The 21,281-nt window shown below is 44.6% G+C and overlaps 1 protein-coding gene across 1 annotated transcript in view; it reads right to left on the reverse strand.

Moving 5' to 3' along the window:
- Positions 1–2,647: 2,647 nt before the first annotated feature.
- meis1b (Meis homeobox 1 b) overlaps positions 2,648–21,281 on the reverse strand; it is a 78,303-nt gene continuing 59,669 nt past the window's right edge. The window contains exons 10-13 of the mRNA XM_029449807.1: positions 12,697–12,755; positions 10,933–11,022; positions 10,045–10,142; positions 2,648–4,635 (exon numbers count right to left, since the gene is read on the reverse strand). Coding sequence (XP_029305667.1) covers positions 10,084–10,142; positions 10,933–11,022; positions 12,697–12,755 — 208 coding nt within the window. The 3' untranslated portion in view covers positions 2,648–4,635; positions 10,045–10,083. The remainder of the gene's footprint in view (positions 4,636–10,044; positions 10,143–10,932; positions 11,023–12,696; positions 12,756–21,281) is intronic.

The raw sequence follows: 21,281 nt of genomic DNA on the forward strand, positions 1-21,281 counted from the left end.
AACACCTCTCCCTCCTTTCTTTCGTCCTTCTTTTGTTTCGAAACCAGCTGCCGCGCGACCTTTGAAGGTGGAGTTTTTTTTTTGGGGGGGGGGGTTTGGAAAGTTTGTCCTGCGAGGCGTCTGCAGGCTACTGTTTCATTTGTGTACGTGTCTATATTGATTTCATTAAGTAGCTCAGATATTGGCATGTCATCTCGGCCATATGTGTATTTCCTGTGCAATGATTTTCCCTCTGCATGCTGTAGGGAATTGATTGGTTGAGTATTGTTGCGAGCTCATGACAAATCTCCACTGTTTCTTACATTCTTCCCCCCCTCGGGTTGGACCTTGTAGTTATGAAGCCTGAAGGTAATAGAGGCCGGTTTAGTTCATCTACATAACTCTACAAAAATGTTGAGGCGCATTTAACTCCTGGCTCGGTGGAGGAGAATAAAGGAAAATAAAAAATATATATAGCACTTTGATTTGTGTTCACTGTGTTTTATTCATGTGGAATAACCTGCGTTTTCATATAATTGTTAAAAAGCTAATAAACTCTAAACTCAAACATCCGGTGTTGCAGCTTTTTTTTTAAATATAAAATAATAGCATGAATAGATAAAAGACAAAAAATATTTTACGCATTGAATACGTTTCAAATTTAGCATTAAATAAAGATACAATCAATTTCCACTCGCATCGAGAGGAACAGTTTGACTAGCAGGCCTCGGCGTTCAGCAACCGGTGACAAACCTACACACATTAGTCCGCCGAGCTTTGTCATGGCTCGTGGTGTAACGGAGAACATGAGGCGCGCGGTTACTTGTCCAATCTCCCCGTTTCAACCATAAAGGCGCATAAATATGTGCATTGTTGTGGGAGGAAGACAGGCCTGTCCGGGCACCTCCGCTGCTCTGGAACACATTTCTGCTCCATTCATTACTCTGACAGTTCACTCCGCGGTCAGTGTGTGTGTGAGACAGAGAGGGGTGGGAAGGCCAACCATCATCATTAACTTCAAGTTACGTTTTGACTCTCAGCTTTTGAAATTAGCACAAGTCAAACTTCATACGCATAAACACTGTTTTAAAGTGCAAACGACACAAACAGTCAAAAGGAAACTTACATTCACATCTCAGAAGAAATATAGGTCAGCTGTGACACAAATGTCCCTGAACATGCAAAATCATAACCAAGTTGGTACAGCTGGTAAAATGGAAGACAAGTTGCAATAGTACAAATTAAAACAAAAACGTCTTTATATATTAATAAATGTAGCCTGTGTTATACATTATTATTTAACCTGTAGTTGAGTCTTAAACATATTTATCTTGTAACGTTTAAAATATTAGAAGAATAAGACGAATGAAATCAAGCTGTTTCAAGAATTTATTTGAAACAAGTGTGTATTTCTTTATTCTAGTAGACATACGTGATCTGCTCATTGTGTTAAGGAATCGGCACTTGTTTAAACATAAATTAAATTAAATTAAAATGCAGTGACAACTATTCTTTCACCTTACTGGCACTTTGTTTAGTTTTTTAATAATTATTTTTATAAATCTCGTTTTCTTATTAAATGGAGATGTAAAACTATTTATCTTTTGGATGTATCTTTGTAGTGCACTCTTTTGTTGCAGCGACACTCTCTTTGTATCTCGTCTTAGCTTTTCCACTTTTATCAAACTTCCACACGCGTTTCCGTGTGGTTTACGTCCGTGCGTAAAAGGAGAGCTAGTGCTGTGCGCCATCTCCAAACGTCCCTGCCCCAGACAGTTACCAGGCCTCCCTAAAGAGGGCAGTCAAGCATGGGCTTTCTGCTCTGTCTCCACAGCTCCCAGCGGCCACAGGCTCAGGAATTCACATTTCACAGCCTCGGATTTTCCAGCCATGGTGGAGAGGCGAAGCAATTAAAACGTCGCCTGGGTTTTTTAAGAGCGTGTCTTTTTTCCTTCTTCTTCTTTAGTGTAAATAGCATTCACTTCGGCAAAGGCAGTAAAAACACAATAGTTGCACGGAGGAGAGATAGAGAGGGAGAATGGGAGAGTATTGATTTACACGCGCATATTGTTATGGATAAAACAGACTCTCTCTTGTTCGATGGTTTGAAAAAAACAAGACACTGACTTTGGGATTCAGGGCTGCTCTCCGAAATGTATCAATTAGACAAAACTCGCTCGGCTCTTCTCCTCTCGCCTCCTCAGTCGGCTCAGTCTCTGACTCCTGAAGTGCAGTTTATCCCCGAGACAACATCGGCTGCACAGCGCTGGGCTTCAAGCGGAGCCCTTTGACTGCGGGCAACAAGGCGTGAGGGAGAACTAATCTTCCCATTTACATGTTTGTAGCAATTTTACCTAAATGAATTTTAATGCTAAATGAAGGATAATTCGCTTTATCGCCGAGCCTCTCTTTCCTCGCCTCCCCTCTCCATGTGTGAGAAAATGACAGCATAACGCATGCATTAGCTTCACATTATCCATAGCAATAAGAGAGGTTGACTTGAATGCATGTTTCTTTAAGTATAAATGGAGTTCTGCTTTCTTTCAATGAACATTTGTCCGAATGAAAACATGTTTGTGCCAAGTTCACTTGAAGGGTTTTTAAATTTGACAACTAGTAGAATGTATGTTCTTATATTTCTGCTTGTAGGAATATAATGTGAGACTAGTTATGAGTTCTGTTATTTGAACAAAAAGTATTTATTTACAACACAGATGTACATATATACCCTTCAAAGTAAAAGCATAAGAAACATGACTTGTCTTCAAAGGAATCTTAAAGATGTGCGTAATACATGTTTGAAGCAATGGATAATGGATGCATTGATAACCCACACAAGCATGTATGCACACGCACACACACACACACACTTTCCCCCTTACATGCATACTGCCACACACACACACACACAGTGACTTTTACATTCTCTCCTGTCTGTTGATCAGCATTACATCATCTGGTTTAATCAAAATGAATGGACTGTGGTATAAAAGGTGTTTTCCCATAGCCTCTGCCTCTCCCTGTTATCAGGGGGGGGGGGGGGAGAGAATCCATTGGCCATGCGAGTGCCCAGCCTTGTGACATAAAACACATCAATAGGACACTGGAATAGACGTCAAGAGGCGCTCAATCACAGACACACATGGAGAACAACATTTTTGTGGGACACACACTTGTGGTTTCCCATCCGCAGCAACTTTTCTAGCTTGTTTGTGAGCATTAGCTGAAGCTCTGTATCATGTTTGTTAGCCTGTCATGATGTCAGCCATGTTGACGCCAACACTCTGCGTCTGTCCTCGTGTGAACAGAGAATGAACAAAATGGATACAATGATAAATTGGACAATGGCAATAGCATTCAAAACCTTGTACATCCAAATTGTTAGCTTCTCAGAAACTGTGTTTAGCTCGACGTCATTGTGTTTTGAGTTAATCCAATGAGTTATAGGAGAGGTTCATTACCCCATGTGGTCAGAGAATTTTCTATACCAATAAAAACGTTCAACCAGTAGAGGAACATATGAATCAACTGATATGAAAAGGTTAAAAAAAAAGTCACCAAAATTGGAGTTACAAGGTGTAGACACAGCAACAGTAATACAAGTTAGTTGCACCCTGCATGTACGTGGACGAGCTGTGTGTACTGTATGTAGTAAAAAAAACAAAAACAAAACGTCTGCATCGCTCTCTTACCATCCAAAGAAAGGCCTGCGAGAAATGACAAACTGATCGAATTGTCCGTTTATTCACTGTTTTATCTTTTAAAAATGCATTGTGATTCAATGAAGGGAGGGGGCAGGAGGTCAAATTTGATGGAGACGGCACACACATAGTGTGGAAAGAAATGAGAAAAAAAGAAAAAGTTCACATCCTTTTTTAAAAAAATCTATTAGAAACAACATAATATGCAGAACAATACAATAGCATTTACAATACTTAAATTCCCAGTTCTTGTGAGAGTCCAGCGTAATTTTACAACAGTATACAGTATATTTTCTTTCTCCACTCGCTTCCCAAACTAGGGTTTGATATAGTTATACTTTTAATTTCTTTTCTCTTGCTTTCCCTCCTTCCATGTTTCAATCCACTATATTTTTTAAAGGGCACCTCTTTTGCTTTGTTAGTGTCCTGTCAGATACAGACATTGGCTTCTCCTTGGTCCAATTCCATCGTCCCAAAGAGTGGAGTGCTCTTCACAGGATCTCTCTTTTGTTCACCAAAGAGTCTAGAATATATCACCAGGTGCTGCATTCGCCGAAGGTACAGGCAAAGGACACAGTGTGTCTCTTGTGTGTCGTCTAAGCTCGCAATCGCAATCACAATCACTTGTAATGGAGGAGTCCATGTGAACCTTGTGGGCAGTGGCAAGGGGGCAAAGTTTAGTGCCCGTCAGAGAAGAAGCAGGGGTCTGGGGGTCATCTGGGTCGGACATAGTTTGATCTTCTGTGCATCACCGTCGCTGGATACATAAACAAGGATTGTAGGCAGTCATGGAAGGCTTCCATGTTGCAGATATCAGCCGAATAAAATGTTGTTGGGTCTTGGAGGTGGACAGAGGGGTTACTGTTGGTTGTTGTCGTCAGGAAGTCAAGGAATCCTGTTCCCATGCTCCGCAGGCCTCTGTGAGACAGCTGATCCCCTGGTTTGCCCTGCAGTTCTGAGGAAAGATCAAAATGGTTAATCAATGATCAGTTTTGGATCAGGTCAATGAGAGTTTGTATTCGGTCAACAGATTGAAGTCAGAGAGGATCAATTTGAAAGTTTCTACACAGATAGTATCACTGTTGTTATGAATTACTCTGTCCTCGATAGGTTGAAACCCATCCAAAGTCAACTGATCCGTGCTGCTGCTGTTGTAGAGACAACAAGGTTTCACCTGGCATCAGTGATATGTACGTACATGTGGTCAATGTATAAAGCAGTGAGCAAGTTGGCATGTTGTCTGGGCAGAAAGCATTTAACTGCAAGAGAAATGAACGAGTTAGATGTCATTAATCATTCATTAAATACGACGATAGATCACAGCAGACTTCTGAAAGCAGACTCATGTCAGACTGATAGCAACGTGAACGTGGTACGACCTGCTGATAAGACTCTGGAGGAGCAGATGAGTATGTGGCAACTTCTGAGAACCCAACAAAGTGCTAATCTGGAAAACAACCCAAGCCTGCCCTTTACTAAGACTGTGTGGACGTATGAGACAGAGCATTGGAAGGTTTAGTGAGTTAATCCTACACCTTCAGTGATGCTGCTTTAACAGTAGGAGAGGACTTAAAGACCAAACACACATGATCAACTTCAAGTGATACCGAGGCCCTGTACTTAACATTTCCTGCATAATCTATTTAACGGGACAACAAGGGAATCTAAAATGAACCTTTGATCAAACGTTTGGTTGTTTATAGTCAGCATTTGACTGTTTAGGTAAAACTATTAACGTGACATACAATTCAATGTCGTTTTAAATTCTAATACTGATGATCTAAGCTTGAATCACAAAATCTAAGTCACGTTGCACACAAACCGAAACCCCTTAAACTGATGCACCCTGCTGCATGCCATCAGATCCATCTTCACCCTCTTCTCTCCACACATTCCTCTCTTTACCGCCAGAAAGTCACCACAGAGGAACCACGGCCATTGTTGTTAACACCAAAGAGGAGAGATGAGGCTGACGGACGCCTGTCACCTGAGGCCGGGGCCCGTCCACGCATTTGCCACACACACACACACACACACACACACACACACACACACACACACACACACACACACACACACACACACACACACACACACACACGCGCTACAGGCGACACAAAAGCAGGCAGGGAAAAGGACAATGAGGTGCAGCGGGGAGCACAACAGAGGAGTGAACGCAAGGGCCCTCGTTTGTTATTCCCTTCATCCATCAGTTCTCACCTGGGCTACTGAGGAGAATAGGTGCGACTTGCGTAAGAGAACGGTGAGCTATTATGCTCTGCTAGCTTCAATTAGCTTTGTTTCAATGAGAGCGGTGGTCACGGGTTTACATATCTTTCTAGACCTAATGGCATCAAACCTGTGACCTTTCTATTGTGGCACTACAACAAAGGGGAGCCATTAACGACGCTAGCTTAAACGCAGCGCAGATGATGTTCATGCTTAAAGCAATGATCCATTACATTCCCATACAAGTGATTATCTGTTTTGGAAGTTTCTGAAAAAGTGTTGCGTTGAATGTTTCCTGCAGTTAAAGTGTTACTGAAACAAGACGTCAGCAGAAAAGCCACGGAGCAGAAGTGACTCAACACTACAACAATAACTATTGTTCACTAAAAATGTCCAACAATAAAAACAATACCATTAAGGATCGGTTGGATTGCTACTTGTGTTGCATGCATATGTTTCCGGGGTTAACGAGAGCGTCCTGAGGACTGGAGTAAATCCAGGTCACGGTACTAATAAACGCTACGCGTGCTTGAAGGAGCACACATTGCTAATAAGGTTTTTCACTTAATAAGCCAATCAATACATTGAGCTGCAGGCCTCCTTCCTACTTACTACAGAGGGGCCGACTCAACAGGGACCCACATTCACACGGACAATACGAGGGGGCACAAAATCCCCATTGGGACCTGTTTTTTTCAGATGTTCGTTAATAGTAAAAGTTCATCCACCAGAAAGAGAAGTTGAGGGTAGGGGGTGATGGTGAGAGGGTGCGTGGCAGTGGGGGGGGGGGGGGGGGATGGAGGGATCTTGACCCCTCAGCAGAAGGTTAACAAATTTGTGCTTAATGATTGGAGCAATGAATCCTGGGACAAAGGGTCTCCAGCCGAGACTGGCAGCAAAGGGGTTACAGGCAGCGTTCACTCAAGCGTTCTGCCCGACATTTTGGGAAAAGCTGAGAGCGGTGAGGGCCAGAAGAAATTCCATACGCTCTGCGCCATAATTAATTCTTCCACCCTGTGATAACTATTGTCCTGAAACCGAAAATTACAGTTTTCAGGGGCCACCCCTGGCTAATTTTGTGGAAGAGGGAAAGCAGCGGAGAGGAAGAAGGGAAAGGGGGTAAGGGTCATCCGAGAGTCATTCTCGTTGCTATCAAAGGCTCAGCGCTCTTCTGCTTCACTTGCTGGGCTTCATCTTTGCTGACAGGTGTATTGTTTCGCGAGGGGATATAAGCTCTGTAATCGTCATTGGGTGGAAAGCATAACGCTCTTCACTAAGCAGGACTAATTGGCTTTAGTTTTAACTAATGTTTCAGTGTGACTGCTAGACACACCTTCTGTATCGAGGCTCAGCACTCCCCAGCACAATAACCGCTCAATTTAGCCCCGCGGTAACAAAATCTCAACTCCGCTAATGAAAATTGCTTATAAAATATAATGAACCTGTGCTCTCGTAATCAAATAAGAGAGTCGCCCCCCCACCCTCCCTTCTCCTGTAATAACCTATTAATTTAATTGGTCATGAAAGAATATAACACATCACTTACATTTAATTGACCTAGAAAGGAAAGTAGCAATATTTGACGGAGGCAAGCTAGCAGCGGCTAGCTAATGAAGATGTAAAGAAGTGACTAGTCTTGAGGAAGGGTAGACATATTTCTGTCACCATCTCTCTCCCAGCCTCTATCTTCTTCCCTCCCTCCTCCTCCTCTCTTCCTTCCTTCCTCCTTTTACTCCCTCTACCCCTCCCTCTTGTCGTTTACGCTTCTCTCGCTCGCCATCTCTTCAGCCGCCCCTCCCTCTTTCTGTCTACCCCTTCCTCTCTCCCTCTTTCTTTTTTCTTCCGCTGTCTACTCGTCCTCTCTGTGGTTTGCCCGTCTCGCAGAGGATTCCTCTGGTGGCCCAATTACGAGATTCAGCAGGCAAATTGAGGCTGTTTAAAGCAAGGTCTGCTGGGAAGGCTAGCAGCTGCTGGAAAGAGGCGGCTTGGACACGGCGAACCAGCCCTCATGTTTACACACTCACACACATAAACACACACACACACACACACACACACACACACACACACACACACACACACGTCTCATTCTGAAAGCACAGCCTTTCTATTACCATGTCTCCCTGCATTTCAAACCTGAAAGATGCCATTCGATGTGAGATTTTCTGTCATGCTTTGGTTGTGGACATTTGTGACAGAAACAAGGGCGGTATATTTCCATCACGGACGCACACACACGCATGCACATTCTGTGGAGGGTTAATGGTCTCTATTTTTGTAAACTGAATAAGTCAAATCCATTGGTCACACCTCTAGTGATGGCATATTTAATTTGGATCTAGTCAATTAGGCCCAGCTAAGCTCCATACCCTGCTGGCTACCTCCTCCATTTTGCACTAGTTTGTGTCCCCTCCCTGTGCCAGGAGTAATCCTATTACCATACACACACATGCACACACACACACACACACACATACACAGTTATACACGTGCACACACCCACACATGGGCAAATGCATGTATTTCACATATGAATGTTTGTATATGGTACATATACATGCACATACCCACACAGGTGCACACACACACACACACACACACACACACACACACACACACACACACATATGGTATACAAATACAGACATAAACATACTAAACAATGATGTTTCACAACAATTGGACCCGTAGCCACTTCATACACACTGTGCACTGTGACAACACCAAGCCGGTATACATCCAGAATTATGTGGGAGTCTATTTGGCCCTGGGGCGAGAGAGAGGGAGGGAGGTGGAGGGGGGGTGGGGGGGGGGGGGTAGAGGAGGTGAGAGAAAGAGAGAGGCAGAGAATTAAAGAGGAAAAGAAAAAAGGTGTTTGTGTGAAAGAGATAGAGGAGGAAAATTGACAGTGAGAAAAACCACAAAGAGGGAGTGAGACAGAGCGAGCATTAGAAAGACAGAGAGGGGGCGGAGGGGGGGGGGAGTTGTTCTTCTAGCTGGTTAGTGTGTGTATTAATGTGGCTCATGCATCAACAGCAACCCGGCAGATTTATGACACTTAAGGGGCGCTCACTTCTCTCTCTCTCCTTGCACCAGCGACGACTGCTTACATTTTTGCCAATCAGTCTGTTGCCATGGCAACGTCCTACCTGCCCCCCCCCCCCCCAACCCCCAAGTCCCCTACCCCACCCCATCTCAACACCCACCCCGTCCCGCCCCATCCCCGCTTTCTTTCCTTCTCCTCACCCCTCTCATCCTCTCTCCCCTCTTTGCCCCTTTCGCCTTTTTCCCTCCTCCTATCTGTTTGACACACACACACACACACACACACACACACACACACACACACACACACACACACACACACACACACACACACACACCTAGTATGTATGTTTCATAGGAACATTTGCACCATTACACAAATGTCTGATTTTCAATAGTTTTAGATTAGTCAAAGATCTAAAACGTATCTGCTTCATCGTTTATCATCAATACTTTGTGTTTGTATGGAACATATGCGTTCGTATAAACACACATGTTCCAACTGTCTGCTTTTATCTCTCCCCTCTGCCTTTCTTCCTGTCTCTCTCCTCCTGTGCTGTAGCTATTGGATATGTGAGAGAGCGAAACACTGCTCTACACACACACACACACACACACACACATTACACACACAAAGAATTACAAGGTTGTGATCAAAGGCTCTTATCACCCGACCAAGGGTGGGACCGTTAGAGAAAGAGTAACAGAGAAAAATTTAGCCTGGGAAGAACAAGAGCGCGTTTGTAACAAAAAAACTAAAAAAAGAAAAAAAGACTCGAACAAATTAAGTTTCCAAAAAGGAATGTGTTTGGAGAATAACCATTTGCAAAACAAGGATGTGCGCTCACTAAAACTCTCGTAACTTTTACATTTTCAGAATGATTTTGTCGTGCGCTGGTACAAAATGTCACAGATCCCATTTTTACGAACACTTTGAAATGCAACCTAAAAGCAGATCCACCTCCTGATCTGCAGTAAATGCATTCATGAATAATGTACTGTATATATATATAGTCCGAGACCCCCATTCAACATGTTGTAGACACATCTCATCTGATGTGTAAGTCAATGTGTGTCAACGTCTACTTACATCCTCCTTTGTGTTGCGATTGGTCGGACTGGGGCGGGGCTACATGTAGTGCCACTGACCTTCCATGCCCATGTTCATGCCCATGCCACCCATTGCTCCTAAAGAAACACACAGAGGTAACAATGTTAATGCAATCAATAAAGATAATACAAAAATGATTATGCTTTCATAAAGTTATTGCAACATTGTAAGTGTAAGCAGGAAAAAGTTTGCAGACTGAACACTAACGTCACAGACAACATAGTAGAGAAGCACACTGGCTTAAATCTGGCAGCGAGGTGTGATGAAGGGGGGTAGGGGGGGTTAAGTAGCCTGACAGTTTATCCAAACCTGCTGACTTTGAGAGGAGGGTGAGATAGGGTTAGAGACTTGAGAGAATCCCAGAAAACAGGGGATAGAGGAGGAGGAGGAGAGGAGCTTAAGGACAAACTCTGGGATTAGACCTGATGGCGTGAGAGAGAGGGACTGAGAGAGCAAGAGAGTGGGAGAGAGGAAGGAGATGCTTGTGTAATGTGATTGACCACACCTGTTCTGGTTTGTGTGTCAAAGGAGGGGGTGGAGCAGTGTGTACTGTGTGTGTGTGTGTATCTTTATCACTGTGTCTGAGGGTGCACATACTGCTTAGCTTACACTTAAAACATCACACGGCGAGCATATAGCGTGTGCTTGTGTGTGAGAAAACACATGAAGTGTGCTGGTAGAATAAACCACCGACATGGCAGACACTGTATGAAACGCACCGACACCTTTGAGATAGTGTTCTCAAGAAGAGGGGAAAAGGAGGGCAAAGACATGAACATGAGCTCACGACAGCGAGGAAAGAAAGGAGAAAGATGGGAAGAGCGAGGGAGGAAAGAAAGGGACAGACACGCAGAGAGAAAGCCTTACCAGGTGGTCTGATTCCCATGTGCTGCTGGCCGTCCATGACGAAGCCCCCCATCGGCTGGCCATCTGGATTGTAGGGAGCTCCTTGACTTACTGTGGATGGAGGAGGAGACAGAGGGAGGGATAGAGGGATTGGAGGGAGGGGACGGAGTGGTCAATTAGTGCTTTTAATTAAGGCTCAGTGGCCGAAGCGGGATCATCTGTTGGCCGGTGCACGCACAGGGAGCCACCATTGTATGTCAACGTCACTCTGCTTCGTGTCTGTCCAGCCGGCTCTCCACTTTAAGCCCCTGGTAGACTTTAATGCGTCTAAATGCTCTAATAGGGATCGGACTGGAAGAGTACAACACACACTACGGTTCACTAAGGTGAGAATTGAGCCATCTGGAAGAAGTGACAACTGTTTACAGAATGACTGACTGGACTTCTCACTCCACACTGTCTGACAGCATCATATATATTGTATCTTCAACAAAGCTATATGTTGTTTACATTGATCAAAATATTCAAACACGACATGTTGTTTATGTTAATACCATTCAATCAAGCATTTATGGTAAAAAAAGAAGAAATCTGACACAAACAACACAGAAAACATTTAGCAAATAAACCTCGAAAATATTCCCCAGAATAAAAAAAAAAGATTAATTTCAATCCAAAACATTGTTGCAATAAAATGCTAAGGTTAATCCAACTCTTTACTTATTTAATACTTCTCACGCACTTTGGCACCTAATACTGCCATGTTTATGGCCTTTAACATAATTGCTGCTCCTATTAATGTCTGATTATACACATGATCAAAAGAACAAAATGAGTTCCAGGCTGAAGGTCTGATCAGTGTTCCTTTGTGTCAACAATAAGTCATTCCTGCTGCCTCAGAATCTGCTGCTGCCTAAATGCTTTATCTAATAAATACTGGCTATAACTGAGCAGCAACGATAAGTGAAACCTGATAGGGTTCCTATTTTTTCCCTCGCCTCCATTGTTCTGCTCTCATAGAAATCCACTTACCTTCGATTCAGGCTGTTTGGGGGTCAGTCAAGCAAAAGCAAGAACTCGGCCCCACTGAATGCCTTTGAACTTTACTGCGCCCCTAATGCCACCCTGACCTCTGACCCCTATTACAGGTAATAAAGTTTACGGCAGTCCAAACCAAGCCATGCACCAGGGGGACCGCTCACTCCCCTCGCTCCCTGAAACAGCCGCAAATAGGGTTGAGGGGGGAGTTTAAAGGAGTGCGAGAGGGGGGGGGGGGCGGCGGGTAAAAACAGGTCTGGAGCCAAAAAGCCAAACAACGGTCACCCAAGAAAAGAAACGGGTGTAGTTCTCTTTATGTTTTGGTTTGAGCCAGGGAGGAAGGGTTGAGTGTTTTTTTCCCCTTTGCCTGGTTGGTGAAGGGGGGGGGGGGGGGGGGGTTAAGAGCAAACTTTACTGAGAACACAGCTAGTTTTGTTTACAGGCTAAGAAAATAAATCCACTCTTCGTTAACTCATTTTCAGCCAAATGATTATATTTTATAATTAATAGTTTCTCACCCCAAATGGCACGTCAAAGTTGATTAATGCTTGCTGTTAATGTTGTAATGTTTTGGTTCTTCATTTTAGTGGTCAGTCACTACAGTAAGGGGGAAAGCCCCTGGAGGTTTTGGACATTCCAGGATAGGGGTTTCAGTCCTGTATTTACCAGCTGAGGGGCCTCCGGGTGCATGGAGTGTGGACTGCTTTCGCCTGCGCGACTTGAATACAGTAACTATAGGAGACTTGCCTGCACGGTTTGACTGGTCAATCATGGGCTGGACTATTCTCCTCCTGGCATTTATGAACCTGAAGAAGATGAAGAGAGGGAGGGGAGAGGATGGAGGGAAAGAGGGAGGAGGAAAGAGAAGGGACAAAGAAACAGAAACACAGTCAGTGTATTTCTCAAAACAAGATCAGGCAAAAATTGCTGACTAAGACCTTGAAAATCTTGGCACACAGCACGAAAACCAAAACATTGCCAAAGCAGTCTCCTTCTCTTAGAACCAAAACAGTGATATGGAGAACTTTTTCTCCTCTAAGCAACCCTGAGTTCTGGTAAAGCCCCCAAAGAGTCACAGCAAAAGTCACATCTTAACAGCAGTTACCAAGGCATTTGTCTTGCAAAACGCAGAAGTCCCGGACTTGTGTAAACTTGCAGAGCCTCAGTTTATACACAGTCACATCGGCCTGAACACTGGGGTCTTTGTGGAGCGAGGCTTAACCGGGATTTTCTCTCCGCCTGTTTTGAAACATGTCGACCCATCTTGCTTTGTTGGGGACGTTCCACCTCACAACTAGTTGAGATTGCTGACTGTTTAACACACTTGGCTGCGCGGCAGTGTGGGAAGTGTTGCTGACAGAAACATGTCACGTTGCCACTGGTGAGACGCATTGTTTTGGGCGATACCCCGTTAAGACAGGTGACCATGTGTTACTCTTTGACAGCAGGAGCTTTTTTTAGTGACTGCGTGTTTTCACAGGAGCAGGATTTGGTACATATAGACTTGGACCAACCCCTTTACCCCGTGACCTCCAATAAAAGCACACGGTCAGAACATTTATTGCGCTCACACACATACACGCACACACCGTCTCTCATATTTAAATCTGTTATTCGCACTTCAACTGCACACACACGCACACACACACACACACGCACACACACACACACACACACACACACACACACACACACACACACACTCTTAATCTCTCTCCCTCTCCTACGACTATTCACGCACATTCACGCCCTCGCACACTGTCACACAGGCGGTGCTCTGGCCTTGCTCAGCCTAACCCCTTGTGAAATGACCCTTTGACCTGTAATGACCCCAAGGAGAGAGGGCTCTTGGGGCTTCTGACTTGATTTATGTGTTCCTGCTGTTGCCCAACCGGACACTTCTATTTCATCTCTAAAAGGAGGGGGCATTAGCTGAACTTTAAGGAAACAATAGTCACGCAACACTTCTGAGGCTGAGAAAAAAAGGAGCATTTAAGAGGTCTAAAGAAAGGAGAGGAGGAAACAAAAGGACACTAGCTGGTGCATCTGTTTGACCCCTAATAGGTGAATGGCTTTATATCTCTTTAATATTCCTTCTCTAACTGCTTTATGGTGCTCCTCCTTTTGTTTTGTGCACACTATCTATCCTGTATCACCTTCTCCAGACAGAGCTGCAGGGTAACGAGGAGACAGAGAGTGGCACACACAGATAGCAAGAGAACGGGAGAATGGTTTGCAGCCTAATTGTTCGACTGCATTGTTTTTGTATAATTGTTATATCTTGTAAGCCGCTTTAGCAAAATTGTTAATTTTTGACAAGGGTGCACGAGGAGCTCTCTGTGAGGGGAAATGTTCTGTGAAAAAGAAAGCGACAGGGATCTAATAAGCCTTTGAGCGCGATGCTTTGGCAATTGTGTGTCTATTTGTTACAATATATTGAATTGGAATTTGGGGGGAGAGAGAGACAGAAAGAGCAAGGGAGGAATGCAAGAATGCACTGACATGGCAGAGCACCATCAAATGAGGGAATGTCTGGAGTTTTATCACCAACACCCCCTCCCTAGCTCCCTCCCTTCCTCCCTCGCTACCCTGTTTTGAGGGAGATATGGGAGGAGGAGTGAGGGAGAGAGGGCAAGGAGGGTTGAGGAGGCCGGAGCATTCCTTTAACTCTCCTCTCCTCTCCTCTCCTCTCCTCCTCTCCTCTCCTCTCCTCTGCAGGCCCTTTATAGAACGACGAGGTCATCTTGAGGCCAGCACTGGCTAACTGTTGACCTCTCCTTCTCTTCACCTCCTTCCTCTTGTCTTTCTTTGCCGTCTCCTCTCCTCTGTACTTGCTTCCTTCTACCTCCCTCAGAAATACACTGATGCAACAAAGTAGGTTGTCTTGCCAAAAGGTGTGCACTTCTTAGGAAGTCAGGCATTTGTTCCTGCTACAATGGGGCTCAGAGAGGAATGTAATTGACTTGTTACTTGATGTGACCTCCCAGAAATATGGCACAAGTGCTTATTTACTCTAAGGATTAAATAGTGTATCAATGAAGTATTAATCCTACTATTACTGCGACTGCTGCTACTAGACCTACAAGTGCTGCTCCTAAAAGAACAACTACAGTTCTGCCTCTCATAACTCCCTCTCTGTCCCCCTCTGTATCTATTTCCTTCTCCTGCTCGCTCGCTCCTTATCATTCCTTCCCTGTATGGTGGAAACTGGCGGTCCACCTCCCAGCAATGAACCCACACTCTAACCCACCAAACCCCCCCCCCCCTCCTCGCAAAAACTCTCGCCGGTTTCCTGTCCCCGTCGTCCCCATATCTGAGGCCAGATGCACCATGGGGGCTGGAACAAAGGATAAAATGCCTCTCATAATAGCAGCCAGGGGAACAGAGCGATGGAGAGCGGGAGAATGGGAGGGAAGGAGGAGTGAGAGAGTGGGGTAAAAACAAAAAGGCAAGGGGCTCTGTTCTGCAAACCAGACACTCTTGCAGCGACCGTTAATAAGCTGACAGAGAGAAAGACTGTGAGAGAGGGAGAGGTAGGGGTGAGGGAGAGAAAAGGGGGGAATCAAGAGAGAGGAAATAAGACAGGAGAAAGACACAGAGAGAAAGAGTGATGGAGAGAAAGAGAGGGAAGAGAGAAAGGGAGAGAAGAGAAAAGCGGAGCTCCTCTATGAGGGGGAGTGAGGCTTCACCTTTGCACGACCCCTGGGTGCTATAGGGCCAGTGTTTATGGCCTGTTCATTCCCCTGCCTCCCATCACAACACAATGAGCTGCACTATTCAGCTCCGCTCACTGCAACAATAGCTGGGCTATTTTGGCGTGACACACCACTGGTGGTACGCCTAAAGTTGGGCAAAAAACACCAAAAGACAAGCAGAAGGAAGGAAAATGACTTGAAATAGAATGTGTCCGTGTGCAGTTCAGGGAGCCCAGCATGGTGTGAACTCTACCAGAGCTATAAGTTTGATTCCCACCAATAGGCACATGTGGTTGACACAAGCGTGCACTCACATGAAAAACATGTTGGACATATGTAACGCCAGAGCTGAAGGCTCTTAACAGTCATATGAGGAAACTGGGTTAATTTTATTCTTTGTTGTTCTGCCTCCAATCTATTTCTCCTTCTGAGATTGCTAATGTCTGGTTAATCCTCCCGCCCCTCTCCCTCCTTCTCTGGAAAGAGTGGAACTGATTGCGACGGCGTCTGCCAAGCCCTTGCTAATGTCCTATTCTCATTACACCCGAGACACACACACGTACACCGACACACTGTGCCGAGGCAGCCGCACACAGGTGTACACGAAGCACACGTGAAATGCCCAATTAAAAGCAAGAAATTGTCTTTTTCATCAGCTGCCTTTGTTGCGTGACCAATTAGGGGATAATTTAATAACGAGCAGTGGAAAGATGCAGATTGGATATACAAAAGGTTACTCTGCGAGCTCGTTGATTTAAATTCATGTGGAGTTCTCAATTTCTGTGGCACACATTCTTACACACATCTCCTGAGCCTACCACCAATATTATATTAGTAATATGAGACACACAGAAACACACACACATGTGCACACACGTACACGTATATATACACGTCCTCTGCACTCACTACCAATATTACATTAGTAATCTGAGAGAATGTGTGCACGCATACAGGCCTGCACACACCTCACATTTATACACAGCTGGATATTCCAGCACACACACACACACACACACACACACACACACACACACACACACACAGGACCGGGTGGTGGATTTCAGCGGCGGAGGTTTACATGCATATTCAAATCTGAGAGCCGCTTAAAATAACTGTGTAACCACACACTCCAACTAGCTGCCAATCAATGTGATTTAAAAGCACTAAAAAGAAAGCGAGCTCTGACGGGTAGAATCATGTAGCTTATCATCAGGTTGTCACTGCGCGGCGAGCATCGATTGTCTGCTGCTCAACCACAATTAACGCCTGGCCCATATATCCTTCCTACTCTCTCACACACACACACACACACACACACACACACACACACACACACACACACACAACACACACACACACACACACACACACACACACACACACACACCATGTCACACTTTGTATCCCCTGCAGAACTTTACACCAGGTCCTGTGTCCCAGCACATCTCCGTCTTCTTAAGTAATTACTTATTGTATTAGAGCTCACACATTCTCTTATGCACAGCAGGGGGTGGCAGTGTATTTGTGTGCATGTACCTGCACTTGTGTATATAAATGTACGTGAGCGTACTGCATGTGGGTGTTTGAGGGAATTACAGTTATGAGTTTCTCCCCTTGTTCTCCTCGGTTAACGAGTTAACTCATAAATCACCTCCTTCGCTTTTACCCACATATCTCCTTCCCTCCCTCTCTTTCTCTCCTCCCCAGTGGCGTTCTCCGGTCAGACGCTCGGATTAAATGGCTCAGATTAGTTTAAATAAACTAATGCAGCTGTAGTTTGCGTTAGACACGTACACAAACATCACTTGTTTTCCAGTTTCCCAAAAAGAGTGAATTTACAAGCACTGTTGTGACACTTTTTGGCTATATTTGGTTATGCATTTAAGTCTTTTCATGAGGGAAATGTATCTTTTTTTTCTTTTGCTTTGATAGAGATGTAGATGAAAATCTAAAAAAGCTAGATATCTCATTCAGCTACATGCGCCCACTTGTTAAAGTACCATCGTTCTCACTGTTTCCCTTAAAGCTGCTCAGAACAATCAAAGACTGTAGCTGCATGTTGCAGGTCTGTAACATTCCTACATACTAACATACACCTTTCCCGTGATCCTTTCTGCCTCTCAACCTCCTTTTTTAAAGAAGAGGCTGTGTTCATAAGGTCTGTGGAGAAGGTGTGGTACCGTACATATTACCTTGGGATTAACTGCGGCATTGTGTCAGTCATAAACACACATTCATGTTCACACATGCAGTGTTTTAAGTCAGCAATGCATACAAGTCTTTATTGACAGGCAAATAGTTCCTGAACCATCTGAAAATGCATGCGTAGCTGTGCAAAGACACACCCACTGGTCAGTACTGGTCTGCTGATCCAGCTCCTACTAACATGAGGTGGATTAGTTGGATCCAGCGCCACATGTGGAGGGAAACATAAGAAAACAGTGTGAAATTTAAAAGGAGCTTTAAACTGAGAGCAGCCATGGGGTCACTTAATCCCCATTACTGCACACACATAAAATACAAGTATGTAAACACACACACACACACACACACACACACACACACTCCCTTTTTCTGCACTATCCAAGAGCCCAGTGTCCATTAAGAGAGCCATGAATCTACCACTAAAGCTGGTTTTACAGAGTGGAGCGACAGGCTGGGTAACCACACACACACACACCCACACACACACACGCCCACACACACACATACCCAAACACCCACACACACACACCCACACACACACACACACCCACACACCCACACACACACACACACACACACACACACACACACACACACACACACACACACACACACACACACACACACACACACACACACACACACACACACCCACACACACACACACACACACACACACCCACACTCACACATTGGAGAAGCTCAGTGTGTACATGTGTGTATTTAGTGTATGTGTGTGTGTCCATGACAACTAGGTGCCTCTCGGAGTTATAGAGAAGAAATGTTGGCCACTTGAAAAACATACATGAACTCATTGGCTCTGATCTTTGCACATTCCCTGACTTCTAAATAGGACTTGCCAAAAAGCAAAACACAAACAGAGGGTGGAGGAGAGTGAGGTGCGAGAAAGGGGTGAGAAGGAAAAGTTCAGAATACAAGAGACGAAGAAATAAAGGCAGAGAAGAAGAATGAAACATCATAAGGGAGCATGTAGCTGTCACATGTGACCAGTTCCTGCTTCCCTTCACACACATTCAGTCTTGGACTCAGCTCGCCGGTCATCCATCAATGCCAGAGAGAGGGTATGGCTCCGAGCCTGGCTTCACCCAGAAACAACATGGCTGTCCTGTGCTACCCACTCCACAAACACAACATTGGACAGAGTCTGTGTCCTTTAGCCTTTGGGCTTGGATCAAAATGTGTGTGTGTGTGTGTGTCTAAGTGTGCGTGTGTGTGCGTGTGCGTGTGTGTGTGTGTGTGTGCTCTGGGTTAGGCTAGTGTGTGTTTCTGCATATGTATTTGCATGTAAACACATACAGTGTGTCCTTCAGTTCACCACAAATAAATACACAAACTTAGCCACTAAGAAAAAAAAATCTCAGTTTACATGCACACACACACACACACACACACACACACACACACACACACACACACACACACACACACACACACACACACACACAGATGACCAGTGTCACACAGAGGCAGTATTGCTGACAGAGCTTGCGGTAGGGACTGCTGCAAACACAAAGTGGTTGACCTAAATCCCCCCATACTGCCCGTGTCATATCCTGTCTCTGCGCGTGTCACTTCCCCCCGCTGGCTCACAGCAGCCATCGCTATGGGGATCCCTCAGCTTGCCCAGAAACTAGTAAAGGCAGTTTTAGGCGGTTGACATCGACAGTCAGCAAACATGAGAGGATTGGAAATGAGGAATCGATGGAAACAGTTTGAGGAAAAACGCGATATATCTGTTTCTAGGAAAGTGGACTTAAATTAGAAAATGAGCAAAAGTACACAAGTATATATATATATATCTATATACATATAGATATATATATAAGTATTTTTATTTAAGGGGATACATGAGTTGTTCAGAGTCACTCAGACGTTTTATGAAGGTGTCTGTCTGTCTGACACTTGCCACATGTGTGTGTTGTTGCCAGCACCCGTCTGTTAGCCTCATCATGTTTTGCTTTGTCTGTAAATCCTCTACATAGAACCATCACTTATCTTAATTGCATGAAATCCATGTCAGTCTTTTGCCTGTTAATTCTGGGAGTAGGTGTCCTATTTTTCCTAGATATTTAATTTTGGCACAAAACCCCTTTTCTCCGTGTCCGCGCTGATTCCCTTCAAAACAGCGTTTGATCAACACCAGGAAATATCAGCGTGAGAACAACAACCGACTGATGGCGGCGAGTACGACAGCGGACGTGTGTGTTTCAACACAGACCCTGGCATTCACGTTGTGCCGCCTTTCATGTATTGGACCCCCCCCTCTAATACTACTACTACTACAGAAGAAGAAGGTTGTAAAGCAAAGGAGAGGAGTGGGGAGAAAAGAGGAGGGAACAAAAAAGGCCGAAAGAGAGAGAGAAAGAGGCGAATGAAGAGAAATGCAGGTTTGGCCTCGGGCGGCGTGTTGTGATGTAAGAGAAACAGAGAGAGTGGAAGAAAGAGGGAGGAAGGGGGGGGGGGAGGGATGGTGTTTGGTTGTCTTTACACATGGACACCTATATATGTATAAGCACACACACACGTCTACACACATTTCTGTTGACACAATACAATAAAGACAGGGTTGTGTCTACACAGGCTAAAGATTCCTGTGCAAAGCTATTGGTAGCAACAGACTTCAGAAGGAAATGTTGTTTTTGAAATGATTTTCACATTTTAACTCTGTGTTGAAAACTGGAGGTGAGGTCATATTGAAACGTGTGTGTTCATGTGTGTGGTTGTGTGTGTGTGTGTGTGTGTGTGTGTGTGTCTGTGTGTGTGTGTGGTATTTGCTGTAATGTCAGGCAGTTTCAGGCTAAAGCAACTTGACAGAGCTGCAGTGTATGAAACAGGCTCCAGGGCTTTGACTGAAACTGGGCCTGCTAATTCCAACACACACACACACATATGTACACACACACACACACACACACACACACACACACACACATACACACACATACACCTTCAGAAGTCTTTCTGCGAACAAGTTCCAGCATCTCTCTCTCTCTCTCTCTCTCGCCTGTCAACATCCTGAACCATGTAAATCATCTCACTCTACCAGTTTGTCTCTTGCTCTTGTCTCTGTATTATGTTCAGGATCATTTGGCTTATTACAAATACTTATGTCGCTTTGGCCTTGATTTCTATTATTTGTGATTTCTGGGATATTTGATGGCTACATCTCACAGCTTTGTCAGAAGAGGTTGTAAACAAGCTGACAGTTTAGGCAGATTAATGTGGTGGAAGTAGTACTCAGATCTTAAAAGTATTAATACCACAGTGTAGAAATACTCTGTCATAAGTAAAAATTGAAAAATGACTTACTTAGTAAAAGCAAAATTGTACTTACAGGTGCTTATGGTACAGTACGTATTAGTTCCTGTCCAGCACTGTAACAAACTGGTGGTAAGACCTGCGGGTCAG

Source organism: Cottoperca gobio, chromosome 15 (assembly GCF_900634415.1).
Source record: "Cottoperca gobio chromosome 15, fCotGob3.1, whole genome shotgun sequence".
NCBI classification, from domain to species: domain Eukaryota; kingdom Metazoa; phylum Chordata; class Actinopteri; order Perciformes; family Bovichtidae; genus Cottoperca; species Cottoperca gobio.